Source organism: Micropterus salmoides, unplaced genomic scaffold (genome assembly GCF_014851395.1).
Source record: "Micropterus salmoides isolate LMB-PRFRI ecotype aquatic unplaced genomic scaffold, ASM1485139v1 Ms_hic_scaffold_13, whole genome shotgun sequence".
NCBI classification, from domain to species: Eukaryota; Metazoa; Chordata; class Actinopteri; order Centrarchiformes; family Centrarchidae; genus Micropterus; species Micropterus salmoides.
In genome coordinates this window covers 5,401,614-5,427,980 of record NW_024040374.1, presented here as the reverse complement: position 1 = coordinate 5,427,980, position 26,367 = coordinate 5,401,614, and the positions used below count along the sequence as shown (strand labels likewise).

The window sequence follows — 26,367 nt, the reverse complement described above, 5'->3', positions numbered from 1 at the left end:
TTTACACTTGATTAAACTACTTGCACTGAAAATGCTTTGAAAGGCGATTTCCTTGTGGCCAGTATGGACACGAGGAACAATAACAGCAAACTTTTTTTCCCAGTGTACATATGGGCATCTGAGTATTGTCTGAAGATATCAAAAATGGGTTTTCATGTCAGAATCTTAAAGCTGGGTTAGGCAATTTATTTCAGAAGTTTTTGTTGTATTTGTTGAAGTTCACTTTACATCCCAACAGCTATTAATAAATTAAAATTCTCTGACACAAAATAGGCATGGCATTCATGCCAAATGAAATGACTGGCTGAACCACCTACCTGTGCGTACTGCCTGTGCACTCGCTGCTCATGAAAATGTGTTTTGGGGGAGTGGCTTTGAAGGGAGGGGTGGGGGATTTTTTTCAGTTGGATACTTTTTCTTTCTGTTTCTTGCTAGTTCTCTAACATTGCCTACCCCAGCTTTAAGCATTGTAACTTCCATATTTACAAATTGGCGCTCCATAACCTAATGTGTAAGCTGTGTGGAGGCTTGTGACTTGGAGAAGTCTGGGAACGACGAACTACCAGTCACTATGATTTAACAGTAACGACACTGCTCAATAATTTCAGAAGTAGACTACATATAAATGCACTACCAATCCTTACATTTCTTTAGTTTTAGCTTGATGAATGTAATGATGATTTGATGTGTAGACAGTAAAGTTATAGGTAGGCCAGAAACGTAAAATGTTCCTGTATAACAAAGGGACATTCTCGCTTTGCACAAATTATGTCAAGTTATTTTCCATAACAGAGCCAGACACAGTTGGGTTTTAGATCTACATGGAAGATCAAGTTTATTTAAGAACTACCTGCATACAAAACATATTGCACATCAACCAGAACAACCCTTTAAAAAAAAAAACATACTGTAGTTGACCCAACAAAAACACTTGGGATGTCACAACTTCAGTAGTCCAAATTGTCTTAAAAGAAAACCCTAAGCAACACTTGTTTTTAGTGTCAAGAAAAAGAAGAGCTTCTCTTGTTTTGTTTTGTTTTTAAATACTGTACATTTTTTAAATAAATAAACCAAATGAATCTCCTTCCTTAGTGGAACAGTCGTGACCAGTTTCCAGCCAGCCAGTCTGTGGAAGAACCATGAAATTGACATCATCGTCACCTGGGCTTGGTTTTCCAGAAACATCTCAACACCAAGGTAGTCTGGTTCTTACCGCTCAAACTGAATTTTTGCAATAGTAGGGGGATATTAACCTCTAAGATACAGCAAACATGCTTTGAGTATCTATAAATTTAACTGGATTTCTGGTAAGAAAGAGCATATCCTTCTCGTCATGTAGTTTAGCAATGAGATGATTCCAGGAAACCCAGCACTGATGGTTACATCTCCGTCCTGCAATAAACAGTAATAGGCCAGTTTCCAGACTTAACTACAATCAACTTTTTAACAGAAAAAGTTTGTTTCAGTGCAAAGAAAACAACTCATCTATTTGTTTGTTTCTCTTCCAGACACACTGTAATAACATTTCTTCTATGACCGAAGTGGTTGCATATTGAAAAACAGAAAGCAGCTAATGTCAAACTCCTCAACAGATATATATGTATATATATATAAAGGATAACTGGACTCATTTCCCCCATAAACATTAAGAAAAAACACCTGATTTTAAAAAGGTATGCCTCTGAAATCCTTTCAGGGTCTTTCAGTGTTTGCCTCTTCCTGCCTACAGTGCCACAAGCATACATAGAAACCAAGGAGGCAACTCATCTTGTTCAACTGTGGCAGGCGAGGGTGACACAGAAATAAGTGAAAGTATTTCAGATGGTGTGCAGAGCCAGGCAACAACATGTTGAATCTACTCTCAAGGCACAACAGATGATCACATGTATGTCAGACATACTAGAGTTTCCAACAAGCCTATCTGCACTGTGGTACTGCTCATGCAGAATATTTATTTTACAAACTACTTCAGATGCACAAAACATCCTGAAAAAGGTTGTGGAAGCATCTATCTCAGTCTACCTGGTAAAAGGTACTTTTTTCTAAAACCCTGCTTTGATATTATTTTTACCATTAAAAAAAATAACTGCTGCATTCATACCACAGTATGGGTTTGAGTGGAATCCCAGTCTGCATTTTATAAATACTGCATTCAGTCTGACCTCTTCCTGAGCTCTCAATGAAGAGTGGACTGAAAAATTACAGTTAAGTAGATGTCTGTAAGTACAGTATGTGTGTGTTTGACTATCTTTGGCAAGCTCATACAGGAAGAACTATTGTACAAAAACTGTAGTAAAATGAATAGTTGGACAAAACACGTGTAAAGGGGGGTTAAGATTCAGACTTCTAAAACTTGCACAGTGGAACAGGTTTCAAATATTTATCAAGTAAAAAGTATGGTGAGAAACAGTGCTTGCTGTATGTAAATGTTTCACTTTTAAGGCTGCTCCAGAGACGGGGAGATTCAATCATGTGCAGCCAAAGAATTTCAAATATTTGAAACCATTTCCTTTGCTCAGGTCTGACTAGGAGAGTCCGTTAACAACAGGGTGTGGATCAGAGTCCCCCTTGTAGGAGACTTTGGCAGGCCTCTCAGTGGAAGACCTGGGAGCTCTTGTGGCACTGCTGACCTCACTGTTGGCAGGACTGTTGTGAGAACCATTGGTGGGTGCCGGGGCAGACGGTGGGCTGTGCTCAGCGATGGCATCCACCTGACCCTGAACAGAAATGGGGGATAAACAAATAATGCACTTCTAACGTATTAAAAACAAATTCGCCATTAAGTAGCTAGGAAAAAACAAACATTTAATAAAGCAGCATCTACATTCAGAAGTAGAAAAATCCAGGTTAAATAATAAGGTTTAATAAATGATAGTCAAGCATCAAGAGTAGACAGAAAAAGAGAGACTTTTAAAGGTTAACTGTGGTCGGCCAACAATTTGTTAACATATGAAATTTAAGTACTAACCACATCCTTATTTTTCTTGGTGTCCTTGTTGGCCATCTGTCTGCTTTGAGAATCAGCCCTGGATATGTAGTCAGCCACTGTCACTGTACGGACAAGCCGACAGAGAAAACAAAACAACCGGTCATGTCACTGTCTGTTTTCTATGAATAACTGACAAAGTCTTGTCTCTCAGTGCTGAGAAACTGAGCACAAACTAGTAGTGAACATTGACAGTAGCGGCAAATGAGGAATGTGGAGAAAATTATTTATCATATTTTCCTCATTGTTGGTCAATTGCTGTGAAAAGCAAGCATGGTTGACAGTTTCCAGAATGTTACAAAAACTGAAAGACACACACTTGTTAATTTTCTGTACTATACTCTAGCCTAACTCGAGGCCATGTATACTTGACATCGTAGAAATGTAAGTTAGAGGTCAGGCTTACTCTGACACACCACACAAACCAGGACTATCATTGGTGTAAATGAAAGCCTGACAACATGAAAATAAACAGCCAAGCTGTTAGTGAGCAAGTATTGCGCCTGTGAAATAATACAAGAAAAAAGATGCATACTTTCAATTTGCACAGCAAACCTTTGTGGACAGTGTACATCAGTCAGTCGACAACTTTGTGGTTTAGTATGTTGTTGGTGGCACACAAACAAACACCAGGCCAGGTGCACCTTTTTTTAGCCAAGCCATTAGGAGCACTGTTCAGGGGAGGGGATGCTGGCAGTTGCCATGGTTACCTGGCTGCCTTTCCTCAGGCAGGCGGATGCGGCGACGTCGACTACGGTTACGACGCTGAGATTTAGCTTCAGGGTCATCTAGGGTTTTTAGGTCATCACAAAGAGAGGGATTTGGGGCTTAAATTGCTTTTAAACCAGAGACCCGTCTTTGAACTACACCGGCTCCTTTACACTCAAATGGGAAATGATGCACTGCTGCACATTCTGGACAGCTGTGATAGCTAATAAAAGCACTGTTAGCTCTATGACAGACAGACTTTCTTGCTAAGATAATCTTCTTAAAGCATTGACTGTTTTGTGACTATGTTTGACTTTGTGGGTGCATGAGGAAGCCTTATTCCAAACAGTGTTGAGTTCCCTACCTATTCCATTTTCACTCATTGAGGCGTTGTCCGACTCGCTCATTCCATCCATGAGTGTGGCATCCTCGTCTGTTCTGCGTCGTCGAGACCTTCTGCGGCGGTTTGCAGGCAAGTTGGACTCGCTAGCATCTGTATCGGCTGTCTGGTCTGTCTCCGTGTTTGTCTCCAAGACTCCATAGGCTTGGCTGTCCTCGTGATCTCGAGGCCCTGCTGCAGAGTTATGTAAAATTCACAGAAAATTGGTTATACCTAGAGTCAAACTACCTTATTACAAGACTTTTACAAAAGAAAGGTATTTTTGTGTCCATCTTTAAATCCTCCAAGAGTGAGTTTTACCAGAGCTGTTGTTGTATCCTCCTCTTCCCCCTCTTCCCCGTCCTCCAGGCCCTCCTCTGCCTCTGCCAGGTCCGATCCTCCTGCGACCATCTCTTTGTGGTCGTGGGCCTCTCTCCCTCTCCCTGCAAGTCAGTCAGTCAATAAATCAGTCAATCGATCAAGAAAAAGTCTAAATCTTAAACATAAGCCTGCTCAACGCTAATGGAACGTAACAGCCAAGTGAAATGCTAAGTTGCACAGATTTGCAGCTATCACACAGCTCCCACTAAGTACTAAAAAAACAACTAACCTGTCCTGGTCCTCACCAGCAAGGGACCAGTCACTGAGCTCATCCTTGCGCTCTGAATCTGTCTCAGAGGCGTTGGACTGCTCTGAGTTGGTGCCTAGAATATTCAAACAAACACATAAGAAAACAGAGACAGTCGCACAATAAGATTAGGACAGATTCTTTCTTTTTTTTCAGGAAATTTTAACTCGTGCACTGTTTTATTTCAGATTTCTTGATTTTAAAGGTGCCTACCATATCCAGTGCTGTAGCCGTGGCCTCTGCGCCCACGCCCTCGACCGTTATAGGAGCGACTGCCATGTAAAGAGGAGGAGGAGGCATTCGCACTGCCATCTGTATTATACCCTCCTCCTCTTTCCCCTCTCTCTCCTCTCTCCCTGTCAGCGGGTCGGTGACCCTGGGTGATCTGACGTAACTGTTCATCAATCTGCATCCTCTCCAGACGAAGCTGCTCAACCTCCTAGAGGGAAAAAAAGAAATAGGACAAATGATAAGAATAAAGAGAAAGAAAATAAGACTAAATGAAAGGCAAGAAACAGAAAACGTGTGTGATTGTAATTCTTCTGCTGAGATTGTTTTTTTTTCAAGAAGAGTTATCACTGGATACATCATACACACATCTACATCACATCCAGTGTGCCTTGTGTTGCTTATTCTGAATCTTGCTAGGCTGCTTCCTTGTGTATAATCCACAATCTGCCTCAGCTCTTCCTCTAGATGCTGGCCCTCTGCAAGAAGCTCCACCATGTCCTACACACACACACACACATACACAGTGCAAACACACACAGTGCAAACACACACAAAGCACCAACACAGCACAAAACATGCAAAGAGGACGGGACACACAAATACATGCAAAGTGCAAAATGTATACACAGTGAAATACACACCGCAGAACAGCTAAGTGTTTATCTATGAAGATGATCATACTTTTGATTAATTTGTATGGCATTCACAATTAACATTACTAAACATAAAAAAATAATACTCAAGGATACCCACCACAAAATGATTTTCTTGAGGTGGTAATAAAACATATGGCCACTGGCTAGCTGGTGATTATCAAACTCCAAACCAACTTGCTCCTTGTACTCCTCTGCTTGTGTAGTGGGCTTTTTCTTTACAGAACTTCTTTAATTTAGAGCCAAGATGTTTAATTTAGTGACTAGACGGCCTTGGCTCTTCCAAAGTTCAGTATTTCACAAAAGTTTATCAGATTTTTATGTTAGCAGAGGCAGTCGGTATTTCAGGCAAGGTGGCTGCTGCCACTATAAAATATATGTTTGTATTTACTACATACAAACATATATTATGTATTTTTGTATTTTGTATTATGCATTCTAAGTTATTTATTATTCCTATTAAATAAATTTGACATACTTACCTATCAAGTATCACTTAATTTAAGTACAGCACAAAATCAAAGCAGTATTACTATTTAGAATTTAGCAAAGCGTAGGAAGTGCTATAGACATGCTGCTGGTGGAAATGGCTGGAAACTGAAACTGTGGCATTGAATGAAAGCAAAGAATTGGCAAAAATCAAAAACATCAAGCCGTTTATCCCCCATTCAACACACACACACACACACACATTACACATACAGGTATCCTTACATTGAGGTAAGAGATGTGGTACTCCAGCAAAACCTGAACATTGCCAATACTCTCTTTAGTACCGACAAAGGTGAATGGGACCATTCCCTGTGTCAACAAAACACAAAAACACAACACACATGTTAGTATGGGACTGACTGAAGTGGAAAGAAAGTGTGTACATCATTTGTATAACATAAACACAACAGTGGAGACACTTATCAGTACTGTACAAGAAGCTTTAGCAGTAACAATGTGGCAGTAGCAGACTTACTTCCTGTCGTGGCTGCTTGTTGTCCTTGTCTCCTTCTATCCTGACCCTCACCACCCCGGACTTGTCCACAATCTCCTGGATGACCTTACCGTTCTTACCAATCACTTTGCCTAGGGGCACAGAGTAGGGAGAAGATGAAAAGCTGACTAGTAATGATGAACTAATTAAGCTGAGCTTCATAATGGAGTAAATGATTATGGTATATAAATAAATTGTATTGATATTTTAGGGGGTTTGCTTTCCTCTTAAGTTAAACAGATATTGCAATGAATATTAGAAGACTGTCTTGCAATGTGTCATACATAATTATCTGTGATGTGGTACTACTGTCATGACCAACGTAAAGAACATCTCATTTTCAGCTACTCAGTGACTACCCCTAGTAAACAGATGTTTTGGGGATTTCCCAGCTCAGAAAATAAATGAGTGTGATGTATCTACATACCAACAAGGTTCCTGGGAACCTGGACAGAGTCCTCCAGAAACTCTAGGAAGCCCCTAGCCTTCTTCACTGCCTCTGCTGACTGAAAGGCAAAACAGGGTTACTTTACGCAATCTTTAATATGCTCAACTAACACACATGCATAGTCAACAGTAAGCATGTTCTCCATATAAATAACACAATCAGCTTATGAATGCAGTCATTTAATCATAACAAGAAAATGGTAATAGTAACAAACACAACCAATGTAAAAATTAAAAGAATACAGCATAAGCACACTCACCCATATACACCCCTGCTTGTTTCAGTATGAACACAAGTTCAAATATTTGCTATTTCTCCCAACATTTGTTGTAAAGACTCATTCATTCCTTTTCACATTGCCCCACACTCTACCTTACCTCTCCATAAATCCTGAAAGTGCCAGTCTCCTCATCCAGCTCAATGGCAGTGACACCTGGGACTTTCCGTGCTTGCTGGATGTTGCTGCCATGGCTGCCGATGGCCAGGCCCATCAGATCCGTTCTCACCATAAACTCCTCCTGGAAGGATGACACCAGCTGTCTGGAGCTCTACACAAACACAAGAGCAAAGTTTTTATTCATCACTCTTTAATTTATCGTACAATATAGCCAAAAATCCCAGATGTTAAAAGTTACTGTTATCCAATTTGGGGGAAAAACTGGCTTAACAGAATTCTGCAGTGTGAGAAAAAGTGAAGTGTCCATAGCAGATATTGTTTCCTTTCCATTTACTTCCATTGTCAGGAGTATTAGCAATATTTATGTAAAACTACCAGAAACTCCACATAAAGCCAATTTAGTCCATCAGAATACTCTTTAATACCTTTACGATTACTTTTCCCTCTTTCATTGGAGGTCTAACCATTAAACGCTACACTTTTCAGCGAGTATTTACAGGCTAATAACATTAATTTCTTTACATTATTAAAATATTAAAACTGCAAAACATTTTGACTGCTGTGACAAGTGTTTTATAGCTTTAGTGCTTTTTTAGGTAACTTCTAACGGTAGAGAGTGCTAAACCCGGAAATTAGTAACCTTTGCAAAACCACGGTGTTCTTGTTACCAACTGACCTCGAGGTGTTTTGTGGCCTCATGGTTGCGCGACATTAGCAGCAGCTTGGTCTTGATGCTGCGTAAGTGCATATCACTCAGCAAAGACACACGCTTCACTGTTGTCTCATTCATGGACTACACACACACACACACACACACACACACACACACAGAGTAAATAAAACAAAGAATTAACAAATGTCGAGCTGCTCCCTTGTTGATGACAACTAGAAAGATGAATAGCAGAGTCAACCACCTACAAACATACTGAGCAGGACACAGTTGCAACATATCATGTAGATGCAATTATAAATACACAAATGCCACCAGAGGATTATAGCAAGTCAGTTACCACAATCACTAGTTGGCTGGTCTCAGGGCAGTATGAGATGCGACAGGCTCCCACAGCTTTCTTAAAGTCCTTATGGGCGTTCTCATTCTGGCATCTATAATATGAGAAAAATGGCTATAATACAGCTGACAGGGGATTGTGACTGCAGATAAATCTTAAATACAAGCTCTCAAAGCACAGATCATATATAACACCAACAATAAACAATCTATTATAGATATGCCTGTAATCATTACTTATGAAGAGAGATTTATCGCTCCTTAATGTTGTTAGTGCAAAGCTGCTGGACATACGCTTCTTGTAGATCCTGAGGAACAGGGACAGTGCACTTGTGAAAGGAGTTCTTGGTGATGGCCTTATTAGGATTGACTGGACGCAGACGATCAAAGGTCACTATCTCATTGTAAGTGGCGTCGCAAGCTGCATATTCTATCACATAGAACTGAAAAGACAGACAGGAACAGTGTGTAAAATACAACTTACAGATTCCAACATTAATTAATCTTACGGCAAGTGAAAAGCAGGTTTTCAACTAGCAGTTAGATAAAACAAAACAAAAAACGAGATTTTAGCCACATCAGCATTCTTCATTCAACGCTCTGCTAGTTACCAGATAAAATTAATTTTCATATAAATAATGATTGTATAGTATAGAAACCTGTTTTCATTAGGAACAATACTCACATCTCCCTTCATCATGCAGACTTTAGCCAACCACCAACCACAAGGCTCCTGATCATTGGCTCTGGACAAGATCTGACAGGAGATTAAGATTAAGAGTGAGACACAGACAGAAAGGGATAAGAAACAAAACAAGGAAATAAAAAAAGAAGACTATTTGTGTGTTCTACTCACCTCCACCTCCTCGCCTTCGCCAATCTCCTTCTTTCCGTCAGCGGGTGGTGGCATTCTGACATCACTGAAGGGCACCTGGCGCTCTGGCTGCCAACTGAAATTAAAATAGTAACTTTGCTAAAATATGGTAGTTCTACATTTGACTTAAACATTTTAACTTGACACAAAAACAGCTGGAATACAGGTGACAGAGAGACTGACTTGTTCTCAAAGGCAATGGTGAGAGAGTCATCGTGGATGTCTTTGACAAAGCCCTGCAGGACAGACAGAGACACAGAGAGATATAAGCACATAAGAACATGACACCTATTTAAGTTACACTGACAGGATAGGACAGGAAGGATCCATATAGAGTGGTCTTTGCTTTCTTCAAGCAAGTTAAAAGGGGCTGTACCAAATAGTACATTCATAAAAAGAACTAACATTATCAACAGAATCAACAGTTCTGACGTCATGTCAAAGATGTATATGTATTGTCGTGCAGAGATTTCTACTAGAGTTAGATGCTAATCAGCTAGACCGGGCCCATCCTGTGTTGTAATACCACTTGTGCGTCCAGTCTGCCTTCAGTCCAGCATGAGAGGATGAAGAAGTAGCGCTGCCCCGAAGGCTTTTTAATCACAAATTCCACATATCTTTGCCCTATTAGTTAAAGTTAGTAGTTGTTTTTTAAATAACTGATGGCTAAGTAAGATTGTATGGACCCATTAGTAAATCAACCAAAATGTTTGTTGACTCACCATATTGTAACCACTTGGCATTAATACTATGAGATGAGGCAAGATTGTAAGTTTGGAAACTTCGTTATACATTTTTGAGGACATTGCAAGATTTATTATGGATGTCTAACTATACACAATCCTGCAATTAGTAAATCATCTGACATCTTTGCACAAGGGGAGATGCTGCCCCTAATTTCTTTGGATCATGTGGCCAGGAATTACAGATTGTATCTTTAAAGAAATTAGATTTAATAAAACCAAAAAACTAATTTAATCCAATAACAAATGTATAGGGTGACGATGTCATAAAATATGACGACAGACATTAATGATAACAACACATTTTAATTAGGGTTATTGGTTGTATTTGAAGCAGTATGTTTTGCATCCAATCAAGTTAGGATGTTAACAAATAAATCAGACGATGCAAAAGCAATTTATTGATATTCCCAAAGTTATGGTCTTGACTGGTCTTGAAATAAAATCCAGAGTCCTCAATGTCCGGGACGAGACCAAGACCATCAACAAGTGGTCTTGAGAGCAAGACCAGTCTCAAGTACTACAACACTAATTTCTACTGTCTTTTGCACATCATAAATACACTACAAGCCTAGCTGAAAAGAAGCTTATTGATTAAAGACACACCCGGCATTGAACATTTCCTTTCATTCAGGAACTTACTTATCCCGTGTGAAGGTGTGTTGTGAGTCAAATTGCATGCTATAGAATAACGCTGCCACATAACTCAAGAGTTCAATATTCAGGCCGGGCAGCTGACAAGCAGAGAAGTGGACAAAGTGAGTCATGAAACCAGGGTTGGGCTGTACAACTAAGTGGCCTACACTGACTCAAGTACTGTATTTAAGCGCATGTTTGAGGTAATTTTACTTTACTTGAGCATTTCCACTTCCACTATGCAAGGTTATACTTCTACTTCACTACACCTAAAACATAAATATTGTACTTTTTACTCCACTACATTTGCCTGACAGATTAACTTTTCAGATTACAATTTGTCATACCCTTCCTGTCAGTGAAAAGCAAGTCTCTTCAAAGCTTAATAAATAAATAAATAAACTTGTCTCGAATTGTCGAATTACTCGTATGTGTACAGATACCTGGCGAATAAAACTGATTCTGATTCTATTTAAACCCCCCTTGGATAAGCAGGTAAAATGCAATGTCGATGCTACAAACATATGATGAATATTCTATAATCACATAGAATATGATACATTATATTACACTACCCAGCAGTATATAAAGTAGTTCAAATTAGCACAACCTTAAACAACTGCAGCAGTAAAATGCAACATACACATTATTGCACAAGTACTATTAATCCAAAAGCATAATACATAATAGTAACACACTGACAGGGGCCATTTTTCTGCACAATAAGTACTTTTGATACCTGAAGTAAATGTTGCTGATAATACATCCTTTAACTTAAGTAAGGTTATGAATGCATGATTTGTAGTGGATTATTTTCACAGTGTGGTATTGTTACGTGTAATTAAGTAAAGGATCTGAGTACTTCTTCTAATACTGGTGTTGGGCAGCCGGAGAATGACCGTGAGGCCAGTGTCAAATAGTTGTACAGGAGTCATCCGAGGAATGGAAGGAAGTAAGGAAGGGAAAGGCAGAAGAAGGAAGGAGTTCGTGTAGTGGAGGAGATGAGAGAGGAAACACACAGACGAGGTGGGAGGAAAGGAGACAGCAAGTCTAGAAATAGATTTTAAGTCTACGGTATCAGTGACCCACTCCTGACATGCCAGCTGGTCAGGATTGACAAGGAACAGCTGGCTCACACGTACACATACAAAAAATAGCTTCGGCATGATGAAGTATCAAATAATAGACAGCCGCTGAGTGGGTGCAGTTCAGAGAGAGCTCAAAATCATTGATTTAACAAGCCATGGTGTCTCCCACGAATCACACACTTACACAAACTCTATGATGAAATTCTGTGGGGTTTCTAACAGTTGAATAACTCCAATAACTGAATAAATGATTACAGTCGGCTGCACATACAATATTTACTTGAGCCACATCTTTTGACGTCAACAGCAACTAACGTTAGCAAGCTAGCTAACTTTTGGCTCGAGGCAGCTGCAACCGATCAATAAGAATTAATAACAGCCCTTATCGTTTATATATTCCAATCATCGGTGACAAAATCACATTTCTTCCACTCTGGTTATAAAGAAAGGTCGCTAATATTGACTGCTGCCGAAGACTTGCACACAAAGCTAGCCTAGCCAGCTAATTTTGGCTAGCATTGCTACTACAAGCTAACGGCAAGCAGTTAAGTGCTTTCAGAGCAAGTGGGAGACTGTTGCTGTGGTCCAACTAAAATACTGTATCGTGTAACAGGCTGTCGTGTTAATTGGTGAATTAATGATCCAGTATTTACCTTGTAATAAGCCCCGTTGGAGCCACGGACCTCCACCGCCAGTTCTTCCATATTGGACACGCAAAGGATGTTGGGACGACAGGTGCTACTTGAAGCATGAAGTTTAAGGGCTGGAGAGATATGTAACTGCTCCATGGAGTTGGTAGCTAATGTTTACGGCTCACTGTTTTATCTCGATACAAATGTAGCTCACTACAAAGATTTATAACGTGTCCTTATGCTGAGAATTTAACAAACTGAAGCCTCGTCTCAACAAAGACACCTACCTTCCTGCTGTATTTTGGTTGTCATATCCTTTAAGGGAGGAGGGAAATAAAGGTTAACTCCAATCAAATCATCATATTAATCAATTCACAATCTGCTTGTATCGCAATCTATGACATTTACTCATTACATTACTTGACATACTTTTCAGAGGCAAATATTGTTCTTTTTCACCCCACTATATGTATTTGATAACTATAGTTAGGGTGAAAAATCACACATCACACAGAATGTATCAGATAGAATGGAAGTCAAGAGCAGTGTGTTTAGTTTGAGGTATGTAATAATAATGTGTGTCAGTGTCCAGCAGTTAGAAAATGTTGTACAGACTGGTGGCAAAGAAGGATCTCCTGTGGAAATGCGGTGCACCTTGGTAGTGTCAGTCATACACTGCTTCTGCTGCTCATTCAGAAAGCCGTAAAGGATGTGCAGTCTTGTCCATGATGGTCGATAATAATCTAATAATAAACTTTATTGTCAAATACATTTATACACAAAACAACACATGCAAAATTTGTCCTCTGCATTTAACGTATCCTAACTCATCCTTTAATCTATTACTCTATCTTACATATAGAGTAGTTCAAATGAGCTCCCTCTCAACCATGTAAATGCATCATTAATAACAATCAAATAATATAATACATAGTAATATAACAGAGGTAATTCCTCTGCATGAGTACTTTTTGATTATACTTACTCGGTTTAGTTAAGTAATATTTATGGGCAGTTGTGGCTCGGGGGGTATAGCCACTTACTAGAGCTGTCAGTTAACAACAGTTATATTTTTTAGTAATTAGGGGGGGTTATAGCAGGGTATTAGTTTGCTCACATGGACTCTGCAGTGCCACCCTTTGTGCCGCCCAGGGCAAAGTGCCCCAGGCATCAGAGGCAGCAAAGACAATAACAGGATGAGAGGCTAGTACACCACTGTCCCGGCTCAAAAGTTCATCCCACTGTTTTTCATCATGCCTCTTTGCCACTCTTCGATATGAGTGCCATGGCAGCAGAGCCAGGATGTGACTGTATAGACTGTATAAAAAAGGGTTCATACTATATGCTGTTGTTGGCAAAGGCAGATAGGCAGTTCTTTTATTGCTGGTGGTTGTCTGTGAAGGTTCTCACTCATCCAGGTCATAGTATCCAAGGAAGGTTAAGTCGACAACTGGACTTGGTTGAATATTCTCAAAGATGTTTCATCTCTTATCTAAGAGACTTCTTCCGTTCTGACTGACTGGTAGGGAAACTCAGCTATTTAACCTCTGTGGGGTTGTTGTCAAAATGATCGATCCCGTTGATTTGTTAGTGCTCCTGCATGTTGTAACGACAGTTGTTACAGCCGTTGGAGCCACCTGAGGCCAAGTCAGAACAACCATCGTTGGCATCCTCTCCTGAGGCCAAAAGTGAACGTTGGTTTTGTTTTCTGGGAAGTGATCAAAGGACAGCATTATAAGTGGGGGATCAGTGGTGTTGCAGACCCCCTCCCCTGTTAAGCAATGGCTTCTCAGGTGGTTTCTCAGCCACTGTGTTTGCACAACTTTTGAAGGCACGCTGAAGATGTTGAGCTAGATTGAGTGAGAGCATGCGCAAAGAGGGGAGCTGCACAGCGTGTGCATGAGCAGTGATTGACACTGTGTCAGAGCTCCTGGCTCTGATTGGTTGTTTTGTCTTGGGAGGGGATTATTGCAAATAGCATTAGGAGCACTAGGAGGAGCCAGAGCAACCTGATTATTTTTACAGAATTTCTGTCTCATGTACTTCTGTCAAGATATGGTGACAGTTCCAGCAAATATGCTGAAGAATTCACTACTGCTTCTTTAAAAATTTCTATTCAAGGTTTAGTCACTTTCAAACTTTAAACACAAATAGATTCTGTGGTCTCTAGATTCTGTGATCCTCTTACATCTTAAAATGTGGCTTTACAGGTGATTTGATACAATGAGCAAGAGGGGGAAACCATATTGGAAGAGGAATCATCCTTCATCCTGTTATGATAAAGAAATCTTCATGTTGTGCTTCAGAAGTGATTCAAGTAGGAAATACAGAAAAAAGAAGAGGTGCCTGGAGACTTTACCTCTCTTATGTGAAGAGTTCTGTTGGATCAGGTCCAGCAAAACCCTGCATGACCACTGCAAATGCAAGTCAGTTCAAAGTCATACTGGGTGATGACATTTATCCGCTTGTGAACAAGCTCTGTCCTGATGAGAGTTCAGTGTTTCACAGCTGTATCCACATGGCAACCGTGGTTACTGAATTGACTGATGAGCATTAAAACAGTGGAAAACTATGCAGATGAACCCAGTTGGGCAAAAATGATCAATATTATGAGAGATTTTGAAGCAGTTCCCAAGAGAACAACCTTTTTTAGAACACTAGGTTGTGTTTTTTCATCTCTCACTTGTAGCATTTAGACGGAATCACTTGAGCTGCTATTGCACTTTGTCTTATTGAGATACTTAATTCTGTTGTTCCTGTTATTATGTGACTGACATGTACAGTAGATCTGGATGTACTAATGCAATATAATGAAGAATCACTGCACTCAGCCTTGTTTATCTGGTGTATTAAAACCAATTAAATCTACAATTCTAACAGGCTGTAGTAATGTAATATACTGTGTTGCTATTTTTTTTCTTTTAATTTTCTAGTGCTATTTCCCACTATTAAAATGAGCCAGTTAGGCTAGTTTACAGATGGAAAATAAAGTTCAGTCAGATTCATCATATTAATTCCAGCAAATCTTCACTTATCCTTCACAGAGGAAATCATGTTGTACAGTGTGAAAGCTGTGTAATACAAACCATCCATCTTCAAGGCTCAAATGTGCCAAAACATCAGATTTTTAAGACCAAATGTATTTAAAATACCTCGAGCTGATTGTGATTCGAACATCGTTTGATCCTTCATTCAATCAACGATGCATCCCATAAATAGTTGGAGATTGGTGTTCGTTTAGCAAGGTATATTGTTCATTCACATTCACAAATTCTTGGACAGAGCTGCTTTAAGACAAAAACACACATTCAACTGTAGTAGATTAACAGAGAATAGGAGCTGGCTCATCTTTTAGAAACGACCACTGTGACACCTAGTGGTCAACACTCAACCTCCTGGGGACGATTAGTCTTGTACATATCCTGTAGATATTTATTCTGATTTGGCTCCACCGTGAGACTGCACCAGAGATACACTACAAAGCTCAATGGTAAAACAGACTTCAATGGGACCTATTAGTTTCCAGTCAAGCCAACTATTAGCAATTTATTACAGGAAATAATTTGAGAAATTTTGGACTTGTTCACACAAAAGGGCTCACAAAAATAATCTGTCAAGCTGTGTTAGGTCAGGATTGGGCTGAGTTGTCATCAGTGTGGCAAAGTCATTGCATAGTCATAAATAAATAAAAATTATTGCTGACAATGACATGCTAGCCATTTCATGAATGAATGAACCTGAGAAAAGTTTTCAAAGGTAAACAAAAAAAGAGGCCCAAACACCATAATTGCTAACAAATGACTGGAAGCAGCTATCACTCCTAAATTAAATAGATCTTTACATACTCAGCAAATGCATGATTACTTAATCTATTATCTTAGAGTAATTTATGCTGTAAATTATGTTATTTTCAATTATGATCCATTGATTGTTTTTCATATATGGTCAAACTCTCTGCAGTAATGTAAGTGAAAATACCAGTAATTTATATGGTCCAAAACTACTGACTGGGCCTTCTTATGTAATTCCTTGACGGTATTACATTCAACAGGTATGATAGTATAAAAGTGTTGTTTTGTCTTATGCATTTTGTTCTTTCTGTTAAAGTTAATACGAAGACAATGTAAGTGGACATCAACACTTGCCCAGTAACTGAAACCAAACTTGAAAAAAATTATAAGTAAATAATTAAATAAAGATATGCAAATGAGCAAGCAGGCACATTCAAAAGCTACCTAAAAGTAGCCCTTATTAACTTAATAACACATAATGCAATATAAAAATTATTTCATACCAAAAAATAAATTACTATTATTTCATACCAGTATCACTTAAAGTGACAAAATCCCTTTAAATGATACTGTATAGCATGTCATCATGTAGATTTAGATTAGATATATTGTGAACATCTTAAAGGAAATTGTTGATTTCTAATGACATTTAGACAGTTTCATATTTTGCTGTTTTTGTCTTGTCTGATTTTCTGCAGTGGCTACAAACCCTGTCTTTATCATTAAGAAAAACACATAGTGATAACAAGTATACAATTAAGTATTAACATAATAAACTTCAAAACTTAATAAAATGAAAATATAAATATTTAGGGATGTTTTAAGATATCTTTTGATGTATTCTGACAATGTGATGAGGCTCAGATGAAGACAGCCTGTTCCTGTAGTGTTTGTATTGTGTGTAATTCAGTGTGTGTGTGTGGTGAAAATATTCTGCTTGGTCTGAAGACATTACCACAGACCCTCACAGTCTGCCTGATAGTCTGTTCTCACGTTCTGATTTAAACCAGTTTACCAATTCCATTATGCTAAGCCCGAACACTGGTTGGGAAATGATGAACGATTATGTGAAACACATAATCTCCCTGCTGCACCATCATTGCAATATGACAGCCAAATTTCATTCATCCTATCCAATTTCTTCCTTATTTAAGGAAAGAAAATTACTGGTTCCAGTAATCAGATATGTAGCGAGGCTGTGTGCAAGAGTTAAGCCCACTCCCATTAGGCTTTCTGCCTTGCTTCTGCTGTAGCAAAATACATGCACACGTACACACACACAGGAAGAGAGATACACATGTTCCACATGTCTGACCCTCCTCAGTTCTCACATCCCCTTTCACCCATTTCAAGGACTATTATTTGGCCTTGATATATTCTCTACAACATCATCCGTTAGCGATGCCAGTTTGAAACACAGTGTCCCTTAAGTGGTTTATAGAGCTGCAGACAGGCAGTTCTCCCACACACACATTCTCTCTCTCTCTCTCACTCTTCAAACTCTCTCCTCTTCTGGCCTGCAAAATGTTCTTTTTCCAAACAAAAACATAATTTTTGAAATTAGGCTAAATTAGATAAGAATGCAATTTTGTCTTTTTGGCTGTGATTATCCTCTGGCAAAAATCAACTGTAATGACGAGACATTATTTGCAACCAGTATTCATTCCCCTTCTCTCTCTTTCTCTTTCTATCTCTGTGGAGTAAAATCACCAGCGAGCTGCTATATTAAACACCATGTAATTTATTGCTAATACACTCTGGATATCATAGGCTCTTAGAAAGCTCCAGTGTCACAAACAGAGAGAGGTGTATTGAGCCTATGACTGTTTGTTCTCCTCCACACATGTCCAATTTCTCTCTCCAATCGGGAATGCATTATAGGTGTAATTGAAAATTAGTAGTACATCTTTTCTTTATTTTTTTTTCGGGGGGTAATTTATCAGTCTTCATTGTTCCTGTGTGACACCTCCAGGGCCTGTTTCTAACAAGGAGCCTGGAGCACCGAGAGGCTTTCTGCTTGCCCAGGCCCCGCAGCGCTTTCTCTGCTTTGTCACTAATTGTGGCCTCCTCTCCACTGAATTGTGATTCGGGTAAAAGAGCTTGTTGGCTCGATGCAATGAAGCTGCCGGTGACGCTCTCACCATTATCAAAGATACTCTTGATCTTTTCAAAAGCAGGAAATAGATTTTTTCCCAAGCCCCTGTTCAATCACACAGAGGGTTGGGGGGGGGGGGCAGTAATTTGCAATGTGTCCATTAGTTGTTCATTAAAGCAAGATTAAATTGCACCTCAAATCACATCTGCCTTTTCTAGAGTAAAGGGTGACAGTTTTAGGGCCAAAACTAATTACTAGTGCCAATGAATGAGAGAGGAAAACAGGGCTGTTTTTACATGAGATAGTGTGGCCTGTCATTATATTCAGACTAATTCCACTCTGCCTGCTCTCTTAATGAGACCAGAACGTCCTCACATCTCTCTCCCTCTCTCTGTATCTGTATCTGTGCTCGCTCCAAATGTATAATTTTGATAGCACTTGGAGTTTGCATTAATTAATTTTTCTGTGAGACCTGCTGCAAGTGCCAAATCTGTGATGTTTTGAATTATCATTTAGAGAGAAAGAAAAGACAGACAGGCAGAGACAGACAGACAGACAGACAGACAGACAGACAGACAGCTACTGAAAAAGTGAAGGAGCAGAATAAAATTGAGACAGACAAATACAACTTTACCTCATTTCTTTGTCTGTTTGCTTGAGTTCATGTCAAGTGACTGTTTGCCCTGTCATGTTATTGTGAATCACTTTACTGTAACCTACAAATTAGTGAAATATTTAATTTGGTGTCTTGAATAAGAACACAAATGTTGTGTCAGACACAGAAAACTAAAAGGAAAACAAATACAGTTGAGTGGGTGTAGGATTTACTGTAGTGTAAAGTCAAGTGCTAGACTACAGTATACTTATAGCTGGTGTAAGCAGAGCAAGAGACATCCAAAGAAGGTTATAGTCGAGGGCAACTGGACTTGGTTGAAGATACTAGAAGACGTTTCATCCCTCATCCAAAGGACTTCTTCAGTTCTGACTGACTGGTAGGGAAACTAAGCTATTAAACCTCAGTGGGATCGTTTGCCAGGATCGTCGATACAGAACTGAAGAAGTCCTTTGGACGAGGGATGAAACGTCTTCTAGTATCTTCAACCAAGTCCAGTTGCCCTCAATCTTAACCTTCTTTGGATAACTATGACCTGGATGACTGAGAATCTTCACAGATAATCTAGCAAGATCCCACCCTCCTCCCTTCAAGCCACGCCCCTAAAAAACATGTTCATGCACAAAGTGCCTTCGCGTAGGCAGGTTGGCCTTAGGTAGTCTTACTACAGTCCTGCGACTGCCACAGATTGTGGATAGTTTTTTCCATTTTAGTGTGATTATTTGATTGCTGTCTGAAAAGAGATTTTCAACAAATAGAACTGAAATAAATTGCCTACCTTAGCTTTAATAAATAAAATTTAAAGGTGCATGTATAAGATGTGGCCAAATTTTTGTTGAAAACATTCAAAAAATGAACTAACCTTAACAACAGAATGTTGTTAGGTTAGGGGTCCATGCGGGAAGTGTTATTCATCTGCAGTTGTTAACATTGTATGATGAAAAATGCCAGTTTAGGAGGTATTACCTAATTTCATTGTCCTGCTTGCGCTAATGCAAATGTATGTTGACCCATGTGAGTTCATTTTTCGAGGTCCAATGCTGCTTAAACTATGTTAGAACTATGCTGTGTTATTGTCACATTGAATGAAGACGTGCAATGTAATTTAGTGCACCAAAGCATCAGCTTGTTCCATTAGCCAACTTGTACAATGAACATTGAACTAGAAAGTCTAAAACCAGAAACAGAGATCGCTCGCCTTCAAAATAACATTTATCTGTCATTTTAAGGATAGCTAGACTATATAAATAAAGAAATAGCCTAGCCTAAATATCGAACATAATAACATCCTAATTGTCATAATAGTTATTATTATTAGGCTATACAACTTTATTTTGATTAAATTGTCAATTGGCTCAAACACTGGAATTAGGCAATTATAGAGTGCTGTGATTCCTGCCAATGTAATCATTCATTTGTATAGCCTATTCATCAATTTATTTATTTGATTAAGGATACTTAATCTGTTACTTTGGGTGAATGTTAAAGGCTATATAATGGTGTTATGACTTGTGATGAGCCTGACTGTTAAAAAGAGTTTTAGAAGAGATTTATCTCCTACTTTGACTTCATTGCTGCGGGTCTGTTTTCATGGCAATAACACTAGTACTCTATCCTCGTAATGCAGGAACAACTGGTGTTGAAAACGCTATTTAAATTAAGGCTAGTCATGTTAAATATGTTATAGAAAATAGTTATGTTAAATATATAAGCATATACGGTGTTTGGTCTGAGCGTTAGTTTAGTTTAGGTTAAAGATTTGCAACTCTTCTGTGTTGTTACAGTAACACAGGATTGTCAGGAGCAGATTCTGACACTTGGATGATCTGAATTATGGAACTGAAACAGTCGGTGCAATCAGCACTGGAGCCGCCATTAATGATTTGTCAGGTTACACAAGCTGCTTCATGGTTACTTCATTTCCTTTTCATGTACATATAGTAAATTTATCCCTTGTTTTTTGGTCAATGATAAAGACTTTTGTCTATTTTGTCAATATTCTGCAAGACAAACATGAGTTACCATCTACACCTGAAAACTCTTATAAATGTGCTGCAGCTCCATGAAAATGTAAAAGTTCCTGGTCACAGTTACAGTTTGCATCTTATTAAAAAAAAAGCAGCTTTATTTCAAATTTTACCGCACTCTGAAGGCCACTTCCAGTATGTTGCTGTTTGCCCCTCAGATTCTTGCTGAGAAGAAAACTATCTTTGCATTTTTCATTTGCAAACTACGCTTTTTAATTAACCTGGGAAAAATGGGAACATTTGAACGTACAGTAAAATATGGTCCAATGGCCCAGCTTCTTTCTTCCTCTCCTCTCCTCTCTGCTCAGGTCGAAAGACGCTCTTCTCCTGTGCTCGAGGTTGAGGGTGGCTAGATTAGTCTAAGAGCTGAGAGCAGCCAAGTCTCACAAACAGGATTTAGCATGTTGTCTGACAGTGGCAGCCCTGCCTGGGATCACATGGTACTGATGAGCCCTGGGGCATAACATGCTTATGGCAGATACACAGCGATTTACAGAGACAGGAGAAGTGCAGAGTACACCAACTTAACATGAGTGCATTTGTTAACAGTGCACAAAGTTGAGATGTTGGCATCTTTAAATGAGTCAACAATGTTGCAAGGCTTTACCTCTGCGCTGTGTATAAATCTCTTAATGCACATTACAGGCTTTTCATAGTTGCCAGCTGATTAGCCCTCTCAAGACGATTTTTGCCATCCTTAAATTTTATTTTATTTTTTTTACATACAGTGCATTTTTCTCCTCACAAGGTACCAAACCTCCTTTCCTTGCAAAAAAAATATATGCACTAGCACTAATTTTTTAAGCAGAGGAATCACCCCACTGGTTTCTGCTGAAGTGAGATTTGGCTGCAGAGACCGCGGTGGTTCCAGAAATTCAAACCTCATACCATTCCAGGCTGGGCTTATCCTAAGCTTGTTAGTATGTGTGATGCCGGGACCGATAGGGACCTCTACATTACCATAACGCTGCTGAATTAACTATGATCTTCCACTGCACCGGGAGAAAAACTGGCCCACAGAAGTTTTGCAATATGCTGTGCAGGATATTATGATAACATGCTATAATAAATGTTTATAATCTACTTAGTGGAGGACCAGGGTTCAAATATGTTTCTATATTAGGCTTATTAATGCTCCCACAGATTTTCTGTTCCACCATCAGAATGGGCAAGTGAAATGTGCACACTTAACAGGAAATGGGAAAATAAAAGGTCTCAGAGTGGTGATTAATTAAAGTAGAGATGCAGTGATACATCACACAACAGAGAGAAGTGCTACACCTAAAATGTAGTTGTTGCTGCATCAAACACAATTAATGAGGACACTGAGGACATGTACTGGGTATTGTTTCTGAGAAACTGGGAGGCTTTAATTACCTGAGAAGTTTACATTATACTATTTTACATAGATTACGGATAATGAGTTTTTTCAAGCTTATATTTAGAGTCAATATTTGTACTTTTAGCTATTTAGGTAAAAATATAACATGTACAGATATTGAGGGTGATCAAATTCTGCTCTGACATAATATACATAAAGTGAAGAAAACTATCCAAATATTTTAAGTTTCTTGGAAGGAGGTAGTGTTGCAATGGGTGACTCATAGCTCATTATTTCTTAAAACATGGCTACACCTCTGATCAAACAGGTTTTTTTTCAGCTATTGTTTTTAATGTTTTTATGGCTGCAACATTCATCAAAAGAAAATAGCCTTGGTGTCTTGTGCTTAATTTTACACACATTTCCTCAAAATTCAGCCTAACATGTTTGATTATTTAGAAAGTTAAATTTTAAATAAAGTTCTGTGCACAGGGTTGTCAAAGTCAATTTCAGGTTTCAAGGAATTGTTCAACATTTTAGTTAATATGCTTAGTTGCTTTCTTGTCAATGACATATTGTGGTTTTATGGGGGTCAGGTAGGTAGGTACATTTATTGTCACAATATAACAGGTTATATAATGAAATTGAGCTTTGTGACTCCCTTCTGCTACATAGCAGACAATATACATTAATACAGAAGCAATTATAAAAATGGTAAACAGAAATAAACAATATTCAATGATCAATGGAACAGTGCTGAGGATGAATTTAAGTTTAAGAGCCTGAGAGCTTGGGGGAAAAAGCTGCTCTGCAGTCTGGTGGTGCAGCAGCGTTTATATCTCTTCCCAGAAGGCAGCAGGGTGAACAGGCTGTGGCTGTGGTTGGTACGTTACGTTGGTGTGTTTTCCCTCTGTTTCCAGTCTTTAAACTAAGCTAATCTAAGCTAACTGGCTTCCATATTTCCCAAAATGTAAAACTATATGTATCAGAATCACACCATAAAACTGTTCTTTGGCTTCATTTTAAGTATGCAATTCATATTACATTGCAAAATAGTCTTTTTTTTTTTTACCTCAAACTCACTGTTCTGACTGTATAAAAAGTATTAATCAATCATTGCAGCAGCTAAAAGTCCTCCTCTGACCTGCTCTGTTAATCTGACTGCTGTGTGAATGTTTCTGTAGAAATACCATAAGGCCTGTACACACTCAAGACGCATTAGACGATACACTCCTAAAGTATCCTTATTATACTGCTCGTATTATTTTGATAAACAGTAATTTGGTGTCATGGAGGACTGTAAGGAGTGAATGGGACTTGTCTATCTATCTGCCTCTCTGCCATTCACACCATTTGTCTGCTGGGTTAAGACTCGCCTCTCTCTCTCTCTCTTTCACTGTGTTGACACATATACATATCACACACCAGGATTAGCATGACGGTGACTGTAACAAACCTCTCTTTTGAAAAAAAAAGAAAAAAGAAAGGGGGGAAAAAGCACCCTATTCTATAGTGGAGGTGCCCAGCCAGAAAATAGCATACTTAGACAACAATGGTGTGGTAAGTACCTTAGCAAGGATCAGCGCTGGCAGAGTGAAACACATTACAAAACAATGGCTGACTGCCTGCCTGCTTGGCTGCTTGGATGGCTGTCAGGAGCTGTGTGGCTGCCATGAGCTGCCATGCTGTTATTTGTCAGGGGAGAGAAAAGGAGACAGAGACACACATCATCATCTCGCTCCTCATCGCCCATAACGGCGAGTCTAATCCCGCCTGCAGACGGATCTCCCATGATCCCGCTCTGCAAAGTGTGGTGTGTGATGTTGTTCCACTACATGACAACAACAAGGACGTGGATGCAGAAATAACAGGAAGGTATATGAAAGTGTCAGTTAAATGTGGTTTGGTCTTTGCATTTTACGTTTAAAGAGTGCTTTACAGATATAAAAACAGATCCAATTAGATAATCCTCAACAGAAAAACAGATGATAAGTATCAGAGCTAAAGCTGACCTATTGCCAGTTAATCTGATTGTTGTCATTTACACAAGCAAAAATGCCAAACATTTTCTGGTTCCGGCTTCTGGTGCTTTTCTGTCTTTTATATTACCATAAACAGAATATCTGTGGGTTTGGTAACTGAGATTGTAGATGTGACCATGGACTCGGGAAACACATGATGGACATTTTTGACAGTTTTCTTACATTTTTTAGACCAAAAAATCAATCAGTTAATTAAAATGTGAGAATAATCGTTGCTAAAAATTGAGCTGCAGCTCTAATAAACATGTAAATTAAGAGTAATATAGCTATATATATAAGAATGACAGCTACCGTAAGACTAATAGCATATTTTAGTGGGTTTTGAGGCCAGAATTGGATAAACAAGAAACAGCTTCAATCATGCTGTAACAAAAAACATTGTTTGGATTAACAATCCAAAACAAATTAAAAAGCACAATCCTAATTTTAAAAAATGACAAATAATCCTGATGTTGAATTATTCTAAAATAACACAGAGATTATCCAGCAATTATTAACATCCATATCATGGGTTCAAAATTACACATTTACATTCCAATATTTTGATAGGATCTAAATCAGGAAGTCAAATATATTCCAGTTTTATTATTGGACCAATAATGAGTAGAGATTGTTTAATGCAAGTTAAAAGAGGAAAAGGGCTTCTTTAAGTAGAGGGGGGAGAGGGGCGTTACTAATGATATAAGAGCAAATGTTGGAGCATCTCCTGGAAATCTGGCAGAAATCCTAATGTCGCTCCTGTCCCCCTTTTAATGCAAACCAAATGAGCCTGGACTGTAATAAGAAGCTTCCCAGAATTAGTTTCCGTTTGCAGAAAATTGCGAGAAAAAAACCCTAGTACTTTTATCTATGAATTTCACTCCAGCATAAGCAGGGAAAAAAAGAGGGGAAAAAAGCAGACCCTCCTCCGACATTATTTGGATGACGTTCCATCAGTAGCAGCAGCAAGAAATAACATTGTGCAAATTCTATGCATGTTAATGATAAATAGGAATCCACCTGCTCACAGATAAAATGAGTTTAATTTCCCCCCACCCACGCCCATGTGCCTGCCTGGCCTTTTAGAAATTACTTATGCACAGCTATTATTAAAATAGGGCCAGAGCAAATGAGAAAGAAGCGCTATCTCTGGAGAGAGTGGCTGGGTTTAGACTGCTGTAGCTGCTGCTGCTGCTGCCAGGACTCTCTGCTTCACACAGTCAGCGTTTCTTCCTCTCACTCATACACACACTCACGCACACGTGCATACACACACAGACTGATGCTTGTGCACACACACCTCACCTTCTCTCAGCTCTTGTGGCAGCTCTGACCCTGTGTTTACTAAATTAACCCAAATCCTTTTTTGGGGTGGGGAGTTTTGAAGTGTAATGGAATTTTCAAGCTTTGTGAGAACTGAACATCTATTTGTATGTGTGTCTATCTGTGTGTATGTGTATGCTAATATGCATTTGTGTACCAGTGGGAGTATGCATGTGTGTGTTCCAGCATACATTTGTTAACTTGGGTGTGCGCGCTTGTTTTGTATCCAAGTGTAATTTTGTTGTTGGAAGGAAATTTCCTTTGGGTGTACAATGTGCCATCCCTGCATCTTCAGAGTAGCTGAGGATGTGACAATTGAATGCCTAGGCTTGGGAAATATCAGTCATAAATGGTGACTAGAATATTTATCTATGCATGGACAAAAAGGGAGGGAAAAAAAGCAACATTGGAAGAGGAGGGGAGAGAACATAGGCCAGGTGTAAAAAGGGTAAGAAAAAAAAAATAGAGGTCAGAGCAGAGTGTTTTTGTACGCAGGGTGCTGTATATTCTCTGCCACCTCTGCTCCATTAGCAAATCAACAGATTCCTCTCATCTCTCACTTTGGCCTTGAACACTTTCAGAACATTCATCCTTTTTATCCACGCAGGCTGAAGGATGTTCTGATGGCTGGCTGTACAGCCTCTCTCCAACCTGAACTCCTGCCTCTTCTGATTCAATAATGAGTGAAGAAAGAAAAAAAACAACATCATCCAAACTGGAACTCATTAGGTGAAAAAAAAAAAAATCTAAATTGGAACTGAATTGAACACTCAAAGGTG

General features: G+C 39.0%; 1 protein-coding gene across 8 annotated transcripts; it reads right to left on the bottom strand.

Moving 5' to 3' along the window:
- Positions 1-804: 804 nt before the first annotated feature.
- fxr1 (fragile X mental retardation, autosomal homolog 1) lies at positions 805-12,701 on the bottom strand. 8 transcript variants are annotated; one of them, XM_038715171.1, is made up of 19 exons: positions 12,419-12,701; positions 9,482-9,534; positions 9,281-9,374; positions 9,110-9,181; positions 8,719-8,867; positions 8,426-8,519; positions 8,092-8,208; positions 7,396-7,566; positions 6,998-7,076; positions 6,553-6,662; positions 6,300-6,395; positions 5,299-5,430; positions 4,915-5,140; positions 4,684-4,777; positions 4,395-4,516; positions 4,059-4,268; positions 3,697-3,774; positions 2,969-3,051; positions 805-2,717 (listed from the first exon to the last, which is right to left on the bottom strand). In XM_038715171.1, the coding sequence occupies exons 1-19, from the start codon at positions 12,551-12,553 to the stop codon at positions 2,526-2,528; spliced, it is 2,307 nt and encodes a 768-aa protein (XP_038571099.1). In that variant the 5' UTR covers positions 12,554-12,701; the 3' UTR covers positions 805-2,525. The 8 variants fall into 8 exon arrangements, with proteins under 8 accessions (XP_038571099.1, XP_038571100.1, XP_038571101.1 ...); XM_038715172.1 differs by having other exon boundaries at positions 6,300-6,392; XM_038715173.1 differs by having other exon boundaries at positions 6,300-6,386.
- Between the last annotated feature and the right edge of the window lie 13,666 nt (positions 12,702-26,367).

Excerpts from the sequence above, each read along its gene's own strand:
- fxr1 (XM_038715171.1), bottom strand. The coding sequence starts at position 12,553 with ATGGAGCAGTTACATATCTCTCCAGCCCTTAAACTTCATGCTTCAAGT. Across the intron at positions 9,535-12,418 it reads CCAACGGGGCTTATTACAAG|GGCTTTGTCAAAGACATCCA; the intron begins GTAAATACTGGA and ends TCTGTCCTGCAG. Across the intron at positions 4,778-4,914 it reads CGGCTACAGCACTGGATATG|GCACCAACTCAGAGCAGTCC; the intron begins GTAGGCACCTTT and ends TGAATATTCTAG.